We start from the raw sequence: 19321 nt of genomic DNA, 5'->3' as shown, positions 1-19321 counted from the left end.
ATAAAACCATTAGGAGCAATGTTTGGAACTAGTTTCTTTTTAAACCAACTTTCAAATAAATCAGCGGTGGTGTCTTCATGGTAATCCAGAGAAGAACCTTTAACATTTTTCGCAGACAGAGAAAGTCCATTTGGAATCCGATCATAAGTGTCGAACCAGGTTTCATCCAAGTAAATAATTGGCCTTTGTTGTTCTCTGTAAATCCTAATTTTTTCTAGATATTCCAGTCGCCATTTCCGAATTCTAAAAGATTCCATTAAAACTTGCCTTTTGTCAATTTTTTTAAATCTAAAACCCATGTGTTGAATACATTTCCATTAGGTAGTTCTGCCACATTTAACAGCGGTTTCATCTTTTTCAAGCCTCCTATTCAGATATTTAATGTAGGCACGCTTTGTTCCTCGTATAACTGGTAAATTTTACGCCGTATTATATCTTGATCACTTTCCTCTACACTCGAGAAAATGTCAGCTTCGCTTCTTTTTTTCCTTGCTGAAATGGGATTATTTTCTATACAGTTGATGTTGGAATTTTCGTCAATGTGGCCGTTTCTTCTAAAGATGTTTGCTTGCTGACACCACGTTCAATGAGAGTCAAATAAACATTGTTTATAACTTCCTTAGTCTCAATTGAATACTGTTTTCTACATTTGGTTGGGACCATCTCCCGAGATACACTAGACTCGCACATATTTTGCATAATTCGCACACGATTCAACACACGCTGTATTACACACGAAATAAGAATGATTACCAATAAACTTGAACTAAGTAGTATACCAAACCAAGGAATATTAAACACAGGTAGGTATAAAATTATTTTCTATTATGGACCACAATTTTACCTGAATTTAAATTCCGAAACTTCAGGTAATAATCTTGTTGCATTGTATATTAATGACCACCCTTGGATAATCCCATTCAAAAGGAATTGGTCACTTTCTTATATCTATGAACAGACCATACCAACTTGACACATGGCAATTCTCGTACGATATTGTTAATCGCGTACTTTGCAGTGTACGGCACTCCTGCGCGTTGGCTTATTTTTATCAGTTCGTTGTTGTGTTCGCTGAGTATTCATATACAATACAAGTGTTAACGATCCGAGACGATTCTGTCAGGGAGAACTTTTTACGTGCTTAAATTAGGTATGTCGAGGATATTTCCAGAGACCTTCAAGGCCAGCGAAAAACGACTGAAGCAGATTTTGCCAAAATTTGTCAGATGTCTAACGTCCAAACCCAAGTAAGTGGGATTAATCAGCCATAATCAGTTCATGCGTATTGATTTCTGTTGATATTCTGTTATCAGCGTTATATTGTTATTAACTTTTAGATCAATTTTAATGAATGATAATAGTTTTCAAGTGCGTAACCACGTAAACGCCAAGGTTAAATTCATGACAACAATTAGCTTAATCGACGGGATTGGTCAACAAATATCGTACCGGGCGTTTTTAATTAGACCAGAAATAATTTAAGATATTTTTATTTCAAAGTTGTTTTTGGAAATAACTATTATTTCCTGAAATAGTGATCGCGCTTGAGAATTAGTTAAAATAATTTATTAACTAACCAAAACTGTTATGTTTTTACTTTAAGCGGGGGCCCTACTTTATTGTTGAAGAATGTTATTTTTTAAGAAAAAAATAAAAATATACCCAGTAGTAACTTTTTTTAACAATTTCTGAAATAAAAAAGAAGTTTTTGTACCCCTCACATTATTTTTTTGATATTCTCTTTCGCTTAGAAATTATCGAATTTTATTTTGAAACACTATTATTATGATTATGATAACTAAAATATAATAGATATTAGAAATTATTTAAAAAATTGTACTTTTCAACCATTGCAGTTGTGAATATAATTGAACTGAGGTGACTTTTACTTCATGAAAATCGATTTAACGAAATAAATAAGAACTAAAAGTTCAGATTTTCACGAAATTATATATATTCACATGACAATTGCTTCGACAAGACAGTCTCTTTATCGAATGTAATATTTACAAACTACCTGCTACTAAATATACCAAAAAATGACCATAAAACCTTAATTAATGTTGTTGTGACAATTTAAATTCAATAAAGGAGAGGTATTTAAATCTAATTGATTTTAAGCAAAACATTTGAGTGTCTCATTTTGTAGATAAATTTAATTTTCTACTTTTGTGGCTGTATGTAAAATATCAAAATTGTCGTCAAAAATGTGTTTTTCTGTGTTTAAGTGTGTAGCATAATTAGAATCTAGACTATTGTTTTTAAACGCTCTTTATGTTCATTAATGCGTTTCTTGAAGGATCTACCTGTTTGTCCAACATAAATTTTAGGACAAGAACCGCATTTCAACCTGTGACACCTGATTTTTGAGATTTTGGACATTTCGTTTTATTTATTTTTTTTAATTTTTCTATTGTGTTGTTAGTTCTGAAAGCTATTTTTAAACCACATTTTGACAAATGTTTTTAAAAACTTTTTCACTAGGTTCTCCTATGTATGTAATTGTTTTAAATTGTTCGTGTTCTGTATTAGGTTTCGGATAAATAGAGTTTACTGTTGTCTGGATTTGTTTTTTGATTTGTTTAATGATATTAAGTTCTTTGTTGTAATTTTCAGTTGAGAGTGGCATATTAAGAAGTCTGTGTATAAAAGAGTGAAATGCAGCCATTTTGTTTGTATAAGGGTGAATTGAGCTGTTATGAATGACTGTGTCCGTGTGTGAAGGTTTACGATAAATGGAAAAATCTATTACGAAAACACAAAACAAACTAGATTTTTCCATTCACAGTCATACATAACAGATCAAATCACCCTTATACACACAAAATGGCTGCATTTCACTCTTTTATACACAGACTTCTCTTAATACGCCACTCTCAACACAAAATTACACCAAAGAACTTAATATCATTAAACAAATTGCACTGGACAACGGCTACAATCCGTCCATTATAGATAAAATTATAAATAAAAACACATCCAGACAACAGTAATCTCTATTTATCCGAGACATAATACAGAACACGAACAATTTAAAACAATTACATACATAGGATAAAAAGTTTCAAAACATTTGTCAAAATGTACTTTAAAAATAGCTTTCAGAAGTAACAACACAATAGAAATTTTATTAAAAAACAATAAAATGAAATGTCCAAATTCTCAAAAATCAGCTGTCTACAGGTTGAAATGCGGATCTTGTCCTGAAATTTATATTGGACAAACAGGTAGATCCTTCAAGAAACGCATTAACGAACATAAAAGTGCGTTTAAAAACAATACTCTAGATTACAATTATGCTACACACTTAAACACGGAAAAACACATTTTTGAAGACAATTTTGATATTTTACATACAACCACAAAAAGTAGAAAATTAAATTTATTGGAAGCTAAACTTAAATTCTCACAACAACATTAATTAAGGTTTTATTGTCATTTAGTTTGTAAATATTACGTTTGATAAAAACACCGTGTTGTCCAAACAATTCTCATGTAAAAATATATAATTTCGTGAAAATCTGAACTTTTAGTACTTATTTATTTTGTGAATATAATCGCGCTTTGTTTTTCAAGTTCATGTTTGCAAAATTGTAAAAGTTATTGGACAACAATGTCAGCTCTGATTTCAGTGTAACATAATTCATTAGTTTTTTTCTATTGAAATTCATTTTTTTTATGGAAACACATTAGACGGTCTTCTTTCTGGGTGAACAGCGAATTACATTTGAAGTGTTTTTTGAAATTACACATTTTTTGACGTTTTTTAAAAAAATTAAATCTGTTGCCATTTCGTAATGACCAAGAAGCATTTGCTTCCTTACCCAATTCCACCAGAAGTTAATTTGTCCCGGATTTTTTTCGGTCCATTTGGGATAATTTTCAAAATATTCAAAAAATTTCAACAATAATTCTTAACCTTTTGTGTCAAATTATAAGCGAAAATTGGGGAAGCAGGTGACACACACTGCTAAATTTTGCATATTAAATTCAAAAACGCAAATTCGCGCGTTTTTTGATATTGAAATCTGCCGAAGTCCACTAAAGAATCATTGAAATATTAACTAAAAACATTTTTTTTATTTTACATCCTGTTTATATGAAGCTTTATATGTCAATTGGTATGTAACAGTATAGCTATACCTTTACAACAATACTGGGAATTATAATTACCAACATAGGAAGAAAATTTAAACTGTTTTAAATGTTTTCATCTTTCAAAAATCATTTATGCTAAAGCAATAGCAATTTTCTTCTTTCGAAAATATATATGAGTGGCCTGGATGGCAAAAATTCAAAAATGAGATAAGCGCGCCATCTTTTTTTTCTAATACATATTTACGTTATGTCCAAGTATTATTAAAACTTGCTGTGTGATGCCAAACTTGCTTTTTTTGAAATTGATTAAAAGTTTAAACAAAATTGGTAAAAAATGTATTAAATTGATAATAAATAAAATAGATAAAAAAAAGGTAAAGTAGAAGACAAAAGTTTAAAAGATTAATATAATAAACATATTCATTTATTTGAATAAAAATGGCCCATTCGACAACAATTGCTCGAATTTCAAAAAAAAAGTTCCCCAAAACAATCTGTCATCCTAATATTCCCAGTAGCAGGACATTCTTTTTTTACCGCCTGACGAAGAATAAATCTGTAAATGATTTGTTCTTGAAAAAACCATAACACCAACAAAGCTGACAGATTCGTTTTTACTATAGGAGAAATGAATGCCAATTCAGCTGAGTTCTATGTTAGCTTGAAACTAAAGAGATCACCAACAATTTCACTTCTGGAAAATCATTACTGAGAAACCTGGGAAGAAACAACTAATTTAAAGAAGCACTTCTTACCCCTAGAACAGACCAAGATAACACCCCTGATTATCATACCACATTAATTTTTTGGATTTTTGACCATAAATTTTGTAAAAGAAATGCTTCTCTTTAACTTTAGTTGGGAATAGAAATGGGAGCAAAACTTGTTAAATGCTTTTGTTTTTCTTACTTCATTCAAAAAGTGTCTGTTAAAATTTTTAGAATAAGATATGATTTAAGATGGGCAAGCAAGTGCAAGAAGACACCAGAATCTTGAACAGACTTGTTAAAACTTTTTCTTGATTTTTTAAAATGACCTTTCACACAATAAGGTAGTTTTGCTTCTAGAGCACTCAAACATATCTTTTTTTTACTTCTAATTTTCGGTATATTGATTTTGCTATTTGAGAAATGAAAGTAATGCCTTTCAGTAATGAATACGATGTCATTGTCGTGGGAGGCGGTATCGTGGGAACCGCTTCTGCTCGGGAGTTCAAAAATCGCCACCCCACTCTCAAAATGGCCATATTAGAAAAGGAAAACGACCTAGCTCGGCACCAAACTGGACACAATAGCGGAGTAATTCATGCTGGTATTTACTACAAGCCTGGTAAGCTTCACCGTCGACTGCTAAACAAATTACAATCACATTCTTTAAGGGTCACTTAAGGCTAAGTTGTGTGTCGAAGGATTAAGGCTGACATATCAGTATTGTGACGAGAAAAAGATTCCCTATAAGAAAGCTGGAAAACTCATAGTTGCGACAACGGAAAAGGAGGTTTTACTACTCACCGATCTTCATGACCGAGGTATGCGTTGTAGGGTGTTTCCTTAATCTCGTTCGCGTGGTTTTTCTCTCGCAAAAACAGCGCAAAATAATTGGCCACGGTATCTTAGGAATTCTTTCACATTTCAAAAGCCTTCAGTTTGTTCATCGCATTTACCTTCAAGGTCGTTCAAGGACAACCAAGTATTTGCTAGGCCAAGAGCAAAGGACCCAATGATACTCTCGAATTTCGCTTTACCAAGCTCAACTTCAAGCTTTTTAATTTTAATACCTCTCGATAGAACTCTTCCAATTCTTGTTCTGGAATAACTAAAATCCAAGAGATTCAAATTCCATATTTTCCCTTCCCCCTTGCGGTTCTCTTTTTCTTTGTCTTTGTGGGTGCTTTGCTATTTCTTTTAGACCTTTTTATCTAGCTCTAGTTTCTAGCTAAGCTAGTTAAGGGTAACAGTATGCACTGAAGGTTAATTGAAGAAAATCCTTTTGCCTTTGGTTCAAACAGAGTTAAAATTATTAGAAAATCGAAAATGTCAAATTAACATCTATACGACACCAAAATTTTTGCAAAAGTAATATTGAATATCTCAGAAAAATCCTATTTTGTCAAAAAGATTGAACGAGATCATTAAAGACTCATTTAGGAGAGCCTCAAAATGGTGTATTACTCAACCAAGCCACAACGGTCGGGAAAAACTACTACTATATAAAACTACCCCCAATAATGAAATAACCAAATCTCACGTTGTCCCAGAAATTGAATTAGACCATGAAAGAGGCACTTAGAAGAGCTTCAAAATGATGTATTACTCAACCACTTGAAACCGTCAGGAATATATAAAACTACCCCACATTATGAAATACCCATAAATTCGTTATACTTATTTCGCAATCTCAAAAAATTCTGACGCCCAGAAAATTGAATTAGACCATGAAAGAGTCACATCGGAGAGCTTCAAAATGATGTATTACTCAACCAGCTTCGAAACGGTATGGAAGATATAAAACTACCCCCAATGATGGAATACCCAAAAGTGTGTTATGTTTATTTTGCAATCTGAAAAGAATCTGACTTTATCAAAGAGATTCTACGAGACCATCAAAGAGCCACTAAGGAGAGCTTAAAAGTGATCTATTACTCAACCAGCTTGAGACGTAAAAAAAGAGTGGGAATATATTTTTCATTTTTAATAAAAACATCTCGATATAGACCTAAACAATGTCAATATCAAAAATCTTTTTTATAAAACACCAACAAAGAAAAAGAAGTTTTTGGAATGCTATATAGATTGTCTGTGTCCAAACACAGTGTGAGTCTCCTCGGAACAAATTCAGTAAATTTTTGAAAGAAACTTCCCAAACTCCTCCCGCACTGGAAATTTAGTAAATCTAAGTTTTTCTTCGCAAATAATATTGGACATGGTGTCCCAATTTTCGGACGTCATTGACAATTTTTTTAAATAGCAATCCCGTTCTTTAATAAATATGAATTGTCTCATTTAAAGATTTTTAACGAAAAAAATCGATGAAATCGAATTTTTCGAAAGTATCTACGCTTGTATAAAAATTTTATATCTAGGTAACGGTAGGTCCTAGGGGACTGCCATTGCTACAGAAATCATCAGCGTCCAAAAAAAAATTTTTGTTTTTTTTCTGTCCGTTCTCCGATCCCCGTTCTCTGTTCCAGGACATATTCGACAATAACTTCGGAAAGGTTTCAGTTAGACGGTCCAAATTTTGCTCCTTTTTAAAAATCCATGGGGTGCACAAGTTATGTGAAAATGGCCGCGGTCAAACATCGACGGCCATCTTTTTTCTTCAATTTTCGAAATGTACAGGATGCGCCACAAATTCAAAAAAACTGGAAAATGATTGAAATGTGGCTCTAACTAAAAGACCGTGTTTCGCATATCAGTTTCTTTTACATGACGATATAGCCCGCATAAAAAGCTAAAACATTTGCATTTAAGATTTTCACCTGTTGTACAGGGTGTTCAAGATATTACGTGCTATATTCAAAAATTAACAGGTATTTTAAGTTTGCAGCTGTAAATTTGACAGAAGGGTAGAAGTCCACCCCCCATTTCATCTGTTGAAAAAGGTTTTACTTAAATCTCGCAAAGCATTTTTTACAAATTTTTGATTGTATATTTTGACTTCCAGAAAAACATTATTTTCTCAAAGACTATTAACCCGATCGGCAAAATTTGTGAATCGGAAAATGCCGGAGATCCTATTGAAAAAAATTATATATTCATTTATTCATATTGTTTGTATAAAAATTATAAACCAATGCCATTTTTCATTCCACTTTTAAATAGCATGAAACCTGAATTGAGTTGAAGTATTCTTCTAATTAGATAATGTTTAAATTACAAGGGAGACTCGCACTGTTTACACCCTCATCAATCAATGAAATTCTTTTTAGGATTGAAAAATGAGGTACCCGAATTAAAACTGCTCAAGGGTCGTGAAGAAATAAAGAAAGTGGAGCCACATTGCGAAGGCTTAGAAGCCCTGTGGTCTCCCCACACGGGCATCATAGACTGGGCGTTGGTCACTCAACATTACGGGAAAGATTTTCAACAGCTAGGAGGAGAGATTCGTCTTAACTTCGAGGTGCGACCCCAATTTTGAAATTATAAGGAAAATATATACTATTCCATCTGTAATAATGGTTCAGGGTTAAGAGGAAATTCTTTCAAAATAATATTTCAAGGTGAATGGTTTCCACGAATCGGATGATCCAAATTTTCCCGTGGAAATAACATCGAAAGATACCGCCACCGTGAAGAGCAAATACGTTTTAACCTGTGGCGGGCTACATGCGGACAAACTTGCGGAATTATCAGGTATAACGGAAATATTGAATACATTAATAGAAACCAATATTCTGCACTGCCAAATCTTATTAACGTCTATTAGCGATCCGTAGGCTGTGCGAGGGACCCACGGATAGTTCCTTTCAGGGGCGAATACCTAATACTCAACCCATCCAAGAGGCATTTAGTGAAGGGTAACATCTACCCGGTACCGGATCCAAGATTTCCTTTTCTGGGAGTCCATTTTACGCCGAGAATGGATGGAAGTATGTGGCTGGGTCCTAATGCGGTGTTGGCCTTCAAAAGAGAGGGATACAGGTGCGACGCTAATATACCCAGTCTTATTTATTACGGGGTTATTTTTCAAGTATTTTTAAGCTAAAACGTTACTATAAATTTGTGCTATTTACAAATCTTCTGGATGTCACCTGTGTCGGTTGTTTATAAATCAAACTTGCTGACATTTAACAATTATGCTCTTGGTTTCTTCAGTTTCAACAGGATTATGGGCAAAACATCAGCAAATTTGATTTATAAAGGAATCTTGAAGATCTACAAATAGCATTACAGTAGCCTGCGGAAGTTTTCCTGAAAAATTATAAAGTTGTGGTCTAAAATGCTTCGAGTGAAATTTTTATATTTGGGTATCCTGCATTGTTTATTTATTTGTTTTTATTTATTTATTAATGATAAGTAGCATAGGGCTAACAATGCGGAACATTGTTTGAACCGATTAGTCACATTTTTTGTGATTTTTGATTCGCTGTTAATAATTTACTCTGGAAAAGAACAATTTTCTGGGCCTTTTAGATCTTTGTCTATAATTGGAAAACCCTGTATATAATCGAAAAAAACGCCTTAAATAAATGTTATAGCACGGGATCTTCCGCTTCTGCTAGTTAAAGAATTTTGACAATCCGCTCAATGGTTATGGAGAAAAGTTTGTTTTTCTGGAAGCCAAAATAACCATAAAATAAATTTCAAAATTAAAAAAAAGGTAGTTGGTGAAATTTCATTGCACCCAATTTCCACTGTTTAAATGTGGGCATGAACGTTTACTTCTCTGCTAAATTTGAAGTCGATATATGCAAATGGAGGACACTTAACAGATTTCTTATATACCACGGAATATCGGGAACACTTTTTACATTAGGTGAAAACCTTAAATCCAAAAGTTTTAGCTGTCTATGTGGGCTATATCGTCATATAAAGGAAACTAATATCTGAAACACTGTCTTTTAGTTATAGCCAATTTTCACTATTATGGCCATTTTTCATTTTTTTTTTGAAAATGCGGCCCACCCTGTACATTCTAGAAAAATTATCAAGAATAAAATTTTCCCAAATCTTGTGCGTCTTCTCGTTCAAGAATTTTTTCTGTTGCATAAACAGTTTTCCAGAACTGATTTTTTTGTTAGACCCTTACAAACGCGATTTTTATTTTTTTTTAAATAATTCCCGACCCCTCAACCCCCCCAATTTCAATAGGTTCTGTTAGAGGACCAAGCATTATTCCCCTGCCAAATTTGAAGTCGATAGCTTCAATTTTCGGACAGTTATTGTGTTTCATAGCAACGGTTTCTCCTATTATATCACAAAACGCCCTGTAGCGGCATAGCTGACAACTTGCATGCAACAAGATGTGCGAGTAGTAAATGCTTAAGATTATGGCTCCTGATATTTCGTCAGTTAGATAGTTTGGCAGATGTGGTATTTTTATGGCATTATTTTCTAAAAATATGCTTAAATGTGTAAAGATCGCTGCTTAAAAAAAAAATTAGGGGGTTACAATAATGTCATAGCAGCCGGAGACGCATCAATTTTGATCATCTTTAAGGCCACTGTATTATCTACTAGCCCATATAGATAGGTAATCAATATTTTTTTAAATGATACTACACAATTGTAGGTCAAAATTGTATCACCAAAAATAGTGGTCGTTCAAAAAGTGAGAAAAGCAGGTACACTATATCCAAGCTAATTTCAATGATTCTAAGAACATGCTTTTGTTGGATTATTTGTCATTATGAAAATTGTTAACAGATTTAAATTTAAAATGTCAAATCAAAATCGACTTTCAAAAGTTTGAAAATTGTTGATGTGCGTTATTACTAGTGTTTCAAAAACGTTAATATTAGAACAATATCATTTTTCAATATTTATTGAAAGAAATTTTTGGATTTCAAAAGAATTGTGTTGTGTTTCCAAGAGAAATGCATACTTTAGGGGCATCCATTGCACAGCCTATTCACCAATTTTATTTAGTAAATTATTAAGAAAAAACAAAACTTGATTCAGGTGGTCCGACATAAACTTATCTGAACTTATGGACGCCCTGTTGTATCCCGGATTTATAAAAATGGCCCTGAAATACCCTAAAGCGGGTTTAAGAGAAATTCTAAAATCGTGGGTACCGTCCGTACAAGTAAAAGAATTGAAAAAATACATCCCGGTCATCACAGTCGAGGACGTTAGTCGTGGACCTGCCGGAGTTCGAGCCCAAGCTATGGACAGCAAAGGTTAGCAATCGACCAAGGCCCTTATTCTTGACCGCGAGACCCAAAGACTCAAGAGAAAATGGGTGTGCAATTCCTATTCTTCAAAGTCAATAGAATTTGCTTCACTGAACGTCTCTTAAGTTATTTTGAGGGAAGCAACCAATTTCTTGCTTTTAGAAAGGAACGCTCACCACCTGCTGTCGTGAGAAATATTCTTGTTCTCTACAACCCTGACCTCTATATTTGTCGACAAATCCATCCAAGTTTAAAAAAAAAAACAACTTATGGAAAAAGTTCCAACAAAAATATTACGTTCCACCCAATTGTTTCTTTGGTATAAGTTGTTGAGAACATCTCTTTGATCTCGCATTGATGGAATCATAACTCCTTTCTGTGCGGCTGTAATGAAAAGACTTTTCCCTCGGTTTTCCGAGAGAGTTATAAAACTATAAACTATAAAGAGCTATAATACTTACTAAGATAATTGTCGAGGCTCCCCAGAGTGGTGGGTAGACGGTTGACCTGAATTTGTTGCTGATAAACAAAACTGGCACTTTAAAAAAAAGGGAAACTTATTAGTCTCAATGTATCCAAAAAAGAACGACAGGAAAAAAAGACACTGTAATAAATGAGGATGAAAAGGCTGCCACCAGAAGGATAATACATTCCATTTACCTAAAAACAAATACAACATAATGCCCGAAATGAAAAAGGGTGATTTCATTCGACCCATGGGTAAGAAGCAATTATGGAAAAATTTGAAGGAAATGAAATGAAATAGAGACAGACGAAATTTGGGATATTGGAAATCAGCCTCAGAAAAAGGTAAAAGATCTATAATTACTCGCATTGGTTCCAAAAATGTATAATAAGGTGAGGATTTCGATCAAGAGAGAGACCACCATGACGACATGACTGCCTATTTTTGTTGTATTACTACTTCTAGTTAATTTCAGATCTTATTCCTCCTGGGTCTGTTATAATTCCAGCTATAAAATACCCACGAGTTGGAAAACAAATTATATCACTGGCTCACGTTAAGTAAGAACCAATTCCAAAAAGATATGGTAAAAAAGACACGTAAATTTGAATATACGAAATCGCTTTCAAACAAAATATAACTGTACTTTGCTTGCCGCCATTTCACTGTGAATTAAACCCCATAGACAAAACGTTTAATAGCAAGGCATAACACCACTTTAAAAATGAGGAACGTTGAAATCACCTTGCAAGAGCGAATTAAGATAGTGGATTCTGAAAAATGCAGTGATTGAAATAGAAGAAAGAATTTGGGTAGTTATCAAACTTACTAGAAAACACTTTAAAACCGCTTAAAATTTTTCTGCAATAATTATTGCTTATCTGATTACTCAGATAATGATGATTAAAATTTACAAAAATGATGTTATTTCGATATTCACTTATTTTATTTTCTATTGAAAATATGCTTCTCTCCTGATATCCCATTTGTGCAGCTTAGATCTATGATATATTTCTTATTTTCATATCTCGCTGCCGTATAGCATGCTTGGAACTGTGATAATTTTATAAAATTTCTGTTGGATTTCTCTTCTGTTTATGGTACCACACATTTTATTAAAACGCGCTAGTTGATTGTCGATTTTATTATGAATTCCGTTTGTCATATCGCAGCCAAATATTCTAAGCACTTATTTCGAAAACATTTTTTGATCTTATTGTATCTTTACCCATAGATGCTATAATTTTTGTTCTATTGTTCGAAATTTCACAATTTTGTAGTCTTTGGTCATAGCGTCAAGGAGATGTGCAGCTTTCTGTAAGTCGTCCTTAGATTTTGCTTGTATAAAAGCAGGGGTTTGACTTCTGTTGTTCGTTGAATTGCTCGGTAGATTCTTTTAAAAAATAAATTTTAAAGATTGTGTTCTTGGAAAATGAGAAAAATCAGATGTAGAGATCTGATTAACAAATAATAATAACTGCAATTTGAAACTCTTCAGGTATTGCCAAATATCGTGGAGAAACTGATTTTTCCCTTGCAATTTGAGATTAAGTTTATTCATTTGTACGAGCAGGTCTGTGAAAAAAGCGAAATCAGAAACCAACGTTTCGTTTTCTAAGACGTCAAATTGATTATAAATGTCTTTATCAAAAAGAAAATTCAGCATATCGTCTTTTAAATCCCAAATTCTTTCAAATACTTTTGCAGTACTTAACCAACGAACTTTTGAATAATACAGGATATCGGGATGCTCAGCATGTACGGACTCCAAAAACTGTTGAAACTGGCGATGTAATAATTCCCTGGAACGAATCATATTTACTAGTTTTACAATAATATTAAGTATATGGTCAATATCTAAAGCCGATTTACAGAGAGCATCCTGATGTATAAGGCAATGCAAAAAAACAACATCATTTTCCGGACACTAAGAATTAAATTTCCCAACAAATCCTTGATTGATTCCAACTACACTAGGAGCACCATCTGTAGTTACATTACATAACTTATCAATAGGTAAATGAAGTTTATCGATGAGATTTGCAAATTCCCAAAATTATCGGCACCAGTCGTTGTTCCTTTCATTGACTGCAGCCCTGCAAGTTCTTCTGTAATTTCAAAGTGGGCGTTGATTCCTCTTACAAATATGTCGCTGATATCTGTACTGCACTGTACTGTACTGTACTGTACTGTACTGTACTGTACTGTACTGTAATAAAATTGTGAGTTTTTGTAGTCAGTTGTGAAAGTAGATTTTTATCAATATTTTCAGTTCTCTCGGTGATTGTTCTTCTTGAGAGAGACAGTGACTGAAAATCATTTTTCTTTTCAGGGCACATAATATCGCACACATCTATCATGCACTGCTTTATAAATTCTCCATCTGAAAATGCTTTATTAGATTTGGCAATATTATTAGCCAACACATAACTGGCTTTAATTTAATTTTTTTCACCTCTTCACTTAACGATGAGGAGGGTTTTCATGTTTGCTGTTGAAATGGCGTTGAATGTTATATTCTTTTAAAACTGCAACAGTTGTGTTGCAAAGTAAGCGCACAGGTTTTTCTTTAAATAAAGTAAAGAAATATTTTCGCGTCCATTCTTCTTTAAAAACTCGACATTCTGAATCCACTTTTCTTTTTTTAACATCCATTTTAGACGTTACCTACTACGGAGGATAACACACAGAAACGCAATTGACGAAAACTTACTACTAACTAATGCTCTTGCGCGGTTGAGGCAGTGAGACACATATTAAAATTTAACTTTCAAAAAAAAAAAATTCCACCTACAAACATCCCCATGGCATAACGTCAAAGCACAAAGGTAAAATATTTTGAAAATTACACAGACAGAATTTCTAGCGCACCCATTGGCCATATATGTTTGACAAGAAGGCCATTTCCGACCGGTCAAGAATAAGGGCCCAAATTACAGGCCAAATTAAACTATTCGTCGCTTTTAGGTAACCTGGTAGACGATTTCTATTTCGACATGTTCAAAACCGGCGGAAATAGTAAAATCGGGAGCAGGGTATTGCATTGCAGGAATGCACCGAGTCCCGGAGCGACGAGTTCTCTGGCGATAGCCAAAATGATGGCAGATAAATTGGAACAAGAGTTTGAGATCAAATAGTACAAGGCAATTAATTTGTGTCAAGTAAAGCATTAAATATTTCTTTATTTTGATTTTATTGTTTAGCGTTTAAGTAAAGGGCAGTCGGTGAATGGTGAGCAGTTAAACAGGAACTGTTTTGGTTTCGACAAGAAAACAGCAAATTTTATTTCAAGAACCCTTTAGCGTTCCAATACTTTATGCCACATTGGTAATTTCCTATTTATTTCATTCTACTTAAAAGTCAACCGTACCATAATTCTCCGTCTTTACCAATTTCCCCACAAATACAACATATTTCGTTAGGTTTGGAAGATTTTCTCGAAGAGGTGGTTTAAAAATAAAGTCAACATCGTCTAACTCGTCTTCGTTACATATGTCTTCGTCCAGTGATTCGTCAGATGATTCAGGTGTTGCCTGTTTCTTCAGTTTTTAAATTTCTTGCCACCTGGAATTTCATCATTGAAACATCTCTTCCTGCCGGGTTTCCATGTTTCCTCACTGTTTAGGTTTTCCTGCCTTTTGACCTTTTTGTGCTTGTAAGAAGAATTTTTGAGCACTGTTTCTCGCGACTTTTTCTTTTTACTTCTTTTGCAACTTTTTTTTTGGTATAAGAGCCAAAGTAAGTATGTCAGCTGTGTTTCTTTTGGGTCTCGTACATCTTCATCAGAACTGCCTTTTATAGCGAAATCTCTTACATCATTGGAAGGAGCAAAATCATCACCACTAAACGGATCTAAGAGATTGAGAATTCCTTTCCTTTTTCATCGAAACTTCCACAGGCTACTGTCATCCTTTTTAAAGAAACTTCTGGATTCCCCTTGCGTCGGTTTTTGCTGTTGGCTTCTTCATAGCTTGACAGAAACTGGCTTGCATTTTACTCTGTAACTGCTTATATATTGCTTGAGGAGGGCGGAGCTAAATGAGGGGCATAAACACCATCTCAGATGACTAATTCCCATATTGGTGACAGGTAGAGACCTGGCTCGCGATTAAAATTGTTAGGTTGCTTATAGATTTCTATAGACTCTCGGATTTTTCGTGGTAGAAGAATTGATTACATGCAAGAATTTTATCGAATAAAATTTTATGCCCGGTTTTATGATTGCGTTCGGCAACTGCTGATGAGTTTATTAAACAAGAGAGTTGATAACCGATGATTTTTGGGCCGGATGGTGATGTGACGATGTATTACCTTAGTACACGCATACCAATATATGTGTGCGTAGGTTTTCTGTAACCACAATGATCCAATGTTAGGTCTGATTTTCTATTGATAAGAATATCTAAGAATGGGAGGTCGTTATGAGGCCAAATACACAGCCTTAATACAGAGCCGTGGAACTATCTTAGCCTGAGTCACAGAACCCAGAATTAAAACACCTTACCTCTGCTCTTCTCTCTAATAATTTCCACATTGAAGATATTATGCATTCCATCACAAAATACACTTCACCGCAACCTTCCAATAGCAATGAAACCCAAAGAAATCCCACACTGTTGTCCTTCCTTATATTCAAAACATTACTGATCACATATCAAAAGTTCTAAAGAATATAACGTCACATCACCTTCGATCCGTCAAAGACAAATATCCATTTGAGATGCCAGGAGTTTGCAGCATTCCATGCATGTGCGGCAAAGAATACATTGGAGAGACTGGACAAAAAGTATCAACTAGGCTTAAGAAACATGAAAGAGCCTTAAGACTAAGACAATCACGAAACCGGACATAAAATTTTCTTCGATGAAACTAAAATTTCTGCAAAGCAGGTACAGATTAAAATGCGAGCCAGTTTCAGTCAAGCTCTGAAGAAGCCAACAGAATGCCATGCAGCACGTTAGCTAGTTCGACTCGACAAAAACCGACGCAGTCCAGTAGCGACAGAGGTAAAATGATATTCTCTATAAAGAGCCTTCTTAAATGCACTACAAATGTCAAGTCTAACTGCTGAAGATGATCGAAATGTGGCTATCGCGAAACTAACCAAAAGGATGTGATCGAATGTAGTAAGTAGGTTTGGCGTGTTTTGCTACAAATAATAACCATTTACAAAATAACTAGGAATTGATCCAAAAATTCTTAGAACATACTTTCTATAGGCACCTACAGAGTTGCTGGCATTCTTCTAGGGGGATAAAAAACAAAGCATGGGAGGGTTATTATTCCCAGCGGCACTAATAGAAAAAACAATTATCCTTCCTCTTTCAGCGAAGATAGATTAAAGAAATATTTTAACTTCCACTATACGTCACGTAACTACACAACTGCCCTGACCGGGCTACACCTTATAAATGGACTGATAAATTACTCTAAATACGGTCACTAAACTTGGCATGAAACAAACAGCGAGTTTGCAACCACTACCAACTATCCAGTGTTATCTACTCTGGTTTTCTGTAACAAATAGCTTTCGCACGACAATTAATATTAATATTCTCAATGAACTGATAAGTGGAGTCTGCTGTATCCATTAAAAAGTCAGTAGATGTGTCGAAAAGTTTTCTTCCGACTAATCGAATAATTCTACACCAATTAACTGATCTATTTATCAAACCTAAACTAGACAATCGAAATTACGGACAAAGCAAAGGCTTTGTTCAAGTGCGTCAGAAAATACAAAATCCAGATCACACTAGAAATAGTTCTCTGGTACATAATCCCTTACTTGCTTATTTAAAAATATCTCCCAACAAGTGACAATGATATAATTTATTCGAAATTAACAAAAAGTTGCAAATTACATTAATTATCGTTGTGCTGTCTTTTATAATTTCAATCCAAGAAAATATCTCACGAGAACTTCTCAAATAGGGAACTGAAGAACTGTACACACAACAGACCATATTGCCCCAGAAATGTATTAACCATTCCGAGATGCCAGATGAATGGAAAATCTTACATATGAGTACTATTTATAAAAAAGGAGACAAAAATCAATGTGAGAACTATCGGGGTTCCAGCTCAGCAAATAGAGTATATGAAAATTACTACTAAGCTTTCTGTTGCAAGTGTTCGTCGAATCCTGCATGATCATTTAGGTATGCATAAGGTTAGTACAAAATGGGTTCCTATAAACCTTTCGGCTATTCAAAAACAACGCCGTGTCGAGAGTGCGCGGTCTTTTTTGGAACGCTGTAGGTCAGAACCGAAACCTGTGATAGAAACTATTGTGACGGGACATGAAACTATGGTTCTCTATTATGACCCTCTATCGAAAAAAGAATCAATGGAGTGGCGTCGTAAACGTGAAGCACCTCAAAGAAAATGCAGAGTCTGCCAGTCAACAAAAAAGATGATGGCCACGTTCTTCTGGGATTGTGAAATTGTGATTGTCAATGGTAATATTACACAATAAATTGCGAAACTGCATATGTGTAAAACGTCGAGGAAAACTGACCAGAGGCCTGCGTCTTTTGCACGATAATGCACCCGTCCATACTGCTGGTGTTGCCGAAGCTGCCATTTTAGAGTGTGGGTTCCAACAGATAGATCATCCTCCCTATAGTCCAGATATAGCCCCCAGCGACTATTATTTGTGTGGATATTTGAAAAAGGACATACGTGGGCGTCGGTTTAACGACGAAGAGGCTGTTTTAGCTCATTTTGCAGACGAACCAAAAGAATATTTTTTTAAAGCGATTGAGTTGTTAATATATAATATAATATTGAAGTTAAGGGGGATTATATTCAAAAATAATAAAAAAATTGTTACTCTACTTTGTTACTTTCATATTCAGGCTGGGAAATTTTAGCGCTGCCCTCGTATAAGCGATCAGTTAACCTGGTTTAGTCATCTGCAACGTATGTCTGAAGAGAGAATATCGAAACAAATTATAAATTGTAAACCAAGAGATAGAAGAAGACCAGGCACGCCAATATAGAGCTCAATTAAAGCTACAGAAAAAGAATAGAGAGACAGAACTAGAGAACGATTTGTGGAACGACAGAGAGAGATGTGGGAGGACGTTATAAACCGATATAACCTCCATGATTACGGACATATTGCATACTTACAAATTTTGCTTACTGATTATAATCTCCAGTCAGAGCAGTTATGCAGTAATAACGTAATCAAAAATGATCCGTTTGTCTTAAAGCTATATTGCCACCATTTTTATATGCGTTCCGGTTTTAATTAATTCATTAGTGAGAAGTAGGTACGTTCAGATATGCAATTCTAAAAACTAAATTAATTTTTTTTTGTCGGGGTTTTGCTACGTGAACATTAGTCATTGTGTTATGGTAGAACTTACTAGAAACATAGTCTTAAAACGGTCATTCGCAAAAATGCCATGTACTTAGGTACATATTATTATTTTGTTATAATATTATGGCAACAAAACGCATCAAATATATGAGAGAAAACAAATATCAATTAGATAGACTCATAACGCAAAGACCTAAGAAGGGGAACCAAAGCTACTCATCATCGGAAAAAATGTATTCCTCCGAGTCTGATTCATGCATATCAATAACAACTGGGAGAATATTAGATGTATCGATCAACTGACCAAATAATATCTCGGATTAAATTGGCAATGATGTTAACTTGACCGTTGTTAATAGATTATATTTTGAAACAATTTCATATTCAAAGAAAAATACTTAGGACTTATGCAGTTTTTCTGGCAAGTGTTGGTTCACTAATATCCATAGATGGTCTTTCATTAAACCTGGCTGAAATGGATTTTTTTTTCAGCTACCCGACGAAAGACTGCTTATCCAACTTTAATGAGGTATTGACTCAGCAACTCCACAGTGACAAGATATATTGTTCCTTATTATTAATCAGGGTAAAG

At 34.3% G+C, this 19321-nt stretch overlaps 1 protein-coding gene across 1 annotated transcript; it reads left to right on the top strand.

Moving 5' to 3' along the window:
- Nucleotides 1–852: 852 nt before the first annotated feature.
- Nucleotides 853–19315, top strand: LOC132705282 (L-2-hydroxyglutarate dehydrogenase, mitochondrial). Its single transcript, XM_060675774.1, has 8 exons — nt 853–1247; nt 5249–5427; nt 5477–5626; nt 8030–8220; nt 8321–8453; nt 8537–8741; nt 10722–10942; nt 14370–19315. Exons 1-8 carry the CDS (start codon nt 1153–1155, stop codon nt 14537–14539), a joined length of 1344 nt encoding a protein of 447 aa, XP_060531757.1. The 5' UTR covers nt 853–1152; the 3' UTR covers nt 14540–19315.
- The last annotated feature ends 6 nt before the right edge of the window (nt 19316–19321 follow it).

This window comes from Cylas formicarius, unplaced genomic scaffold (genome assembly GCF_029955315.1).
Source record: "Cylas formicarius isolate icCylForm1 unplaced genomic scaffold, icCylForm1.1 PGA_scaffold_7__23_contigs__length_41026272, whole genome shotgun sequence".
Lineage (NCBI taxonomy): Eukaryota > Metazoa > Arthropoda > Insecta > Coleoptera > Brentidae > Cylas > Cylas formicarius.
Note: the sequence above shows the minus strand (reverse complement) of the source record. Positions and strands in the feature narration are given on the sequence as shown.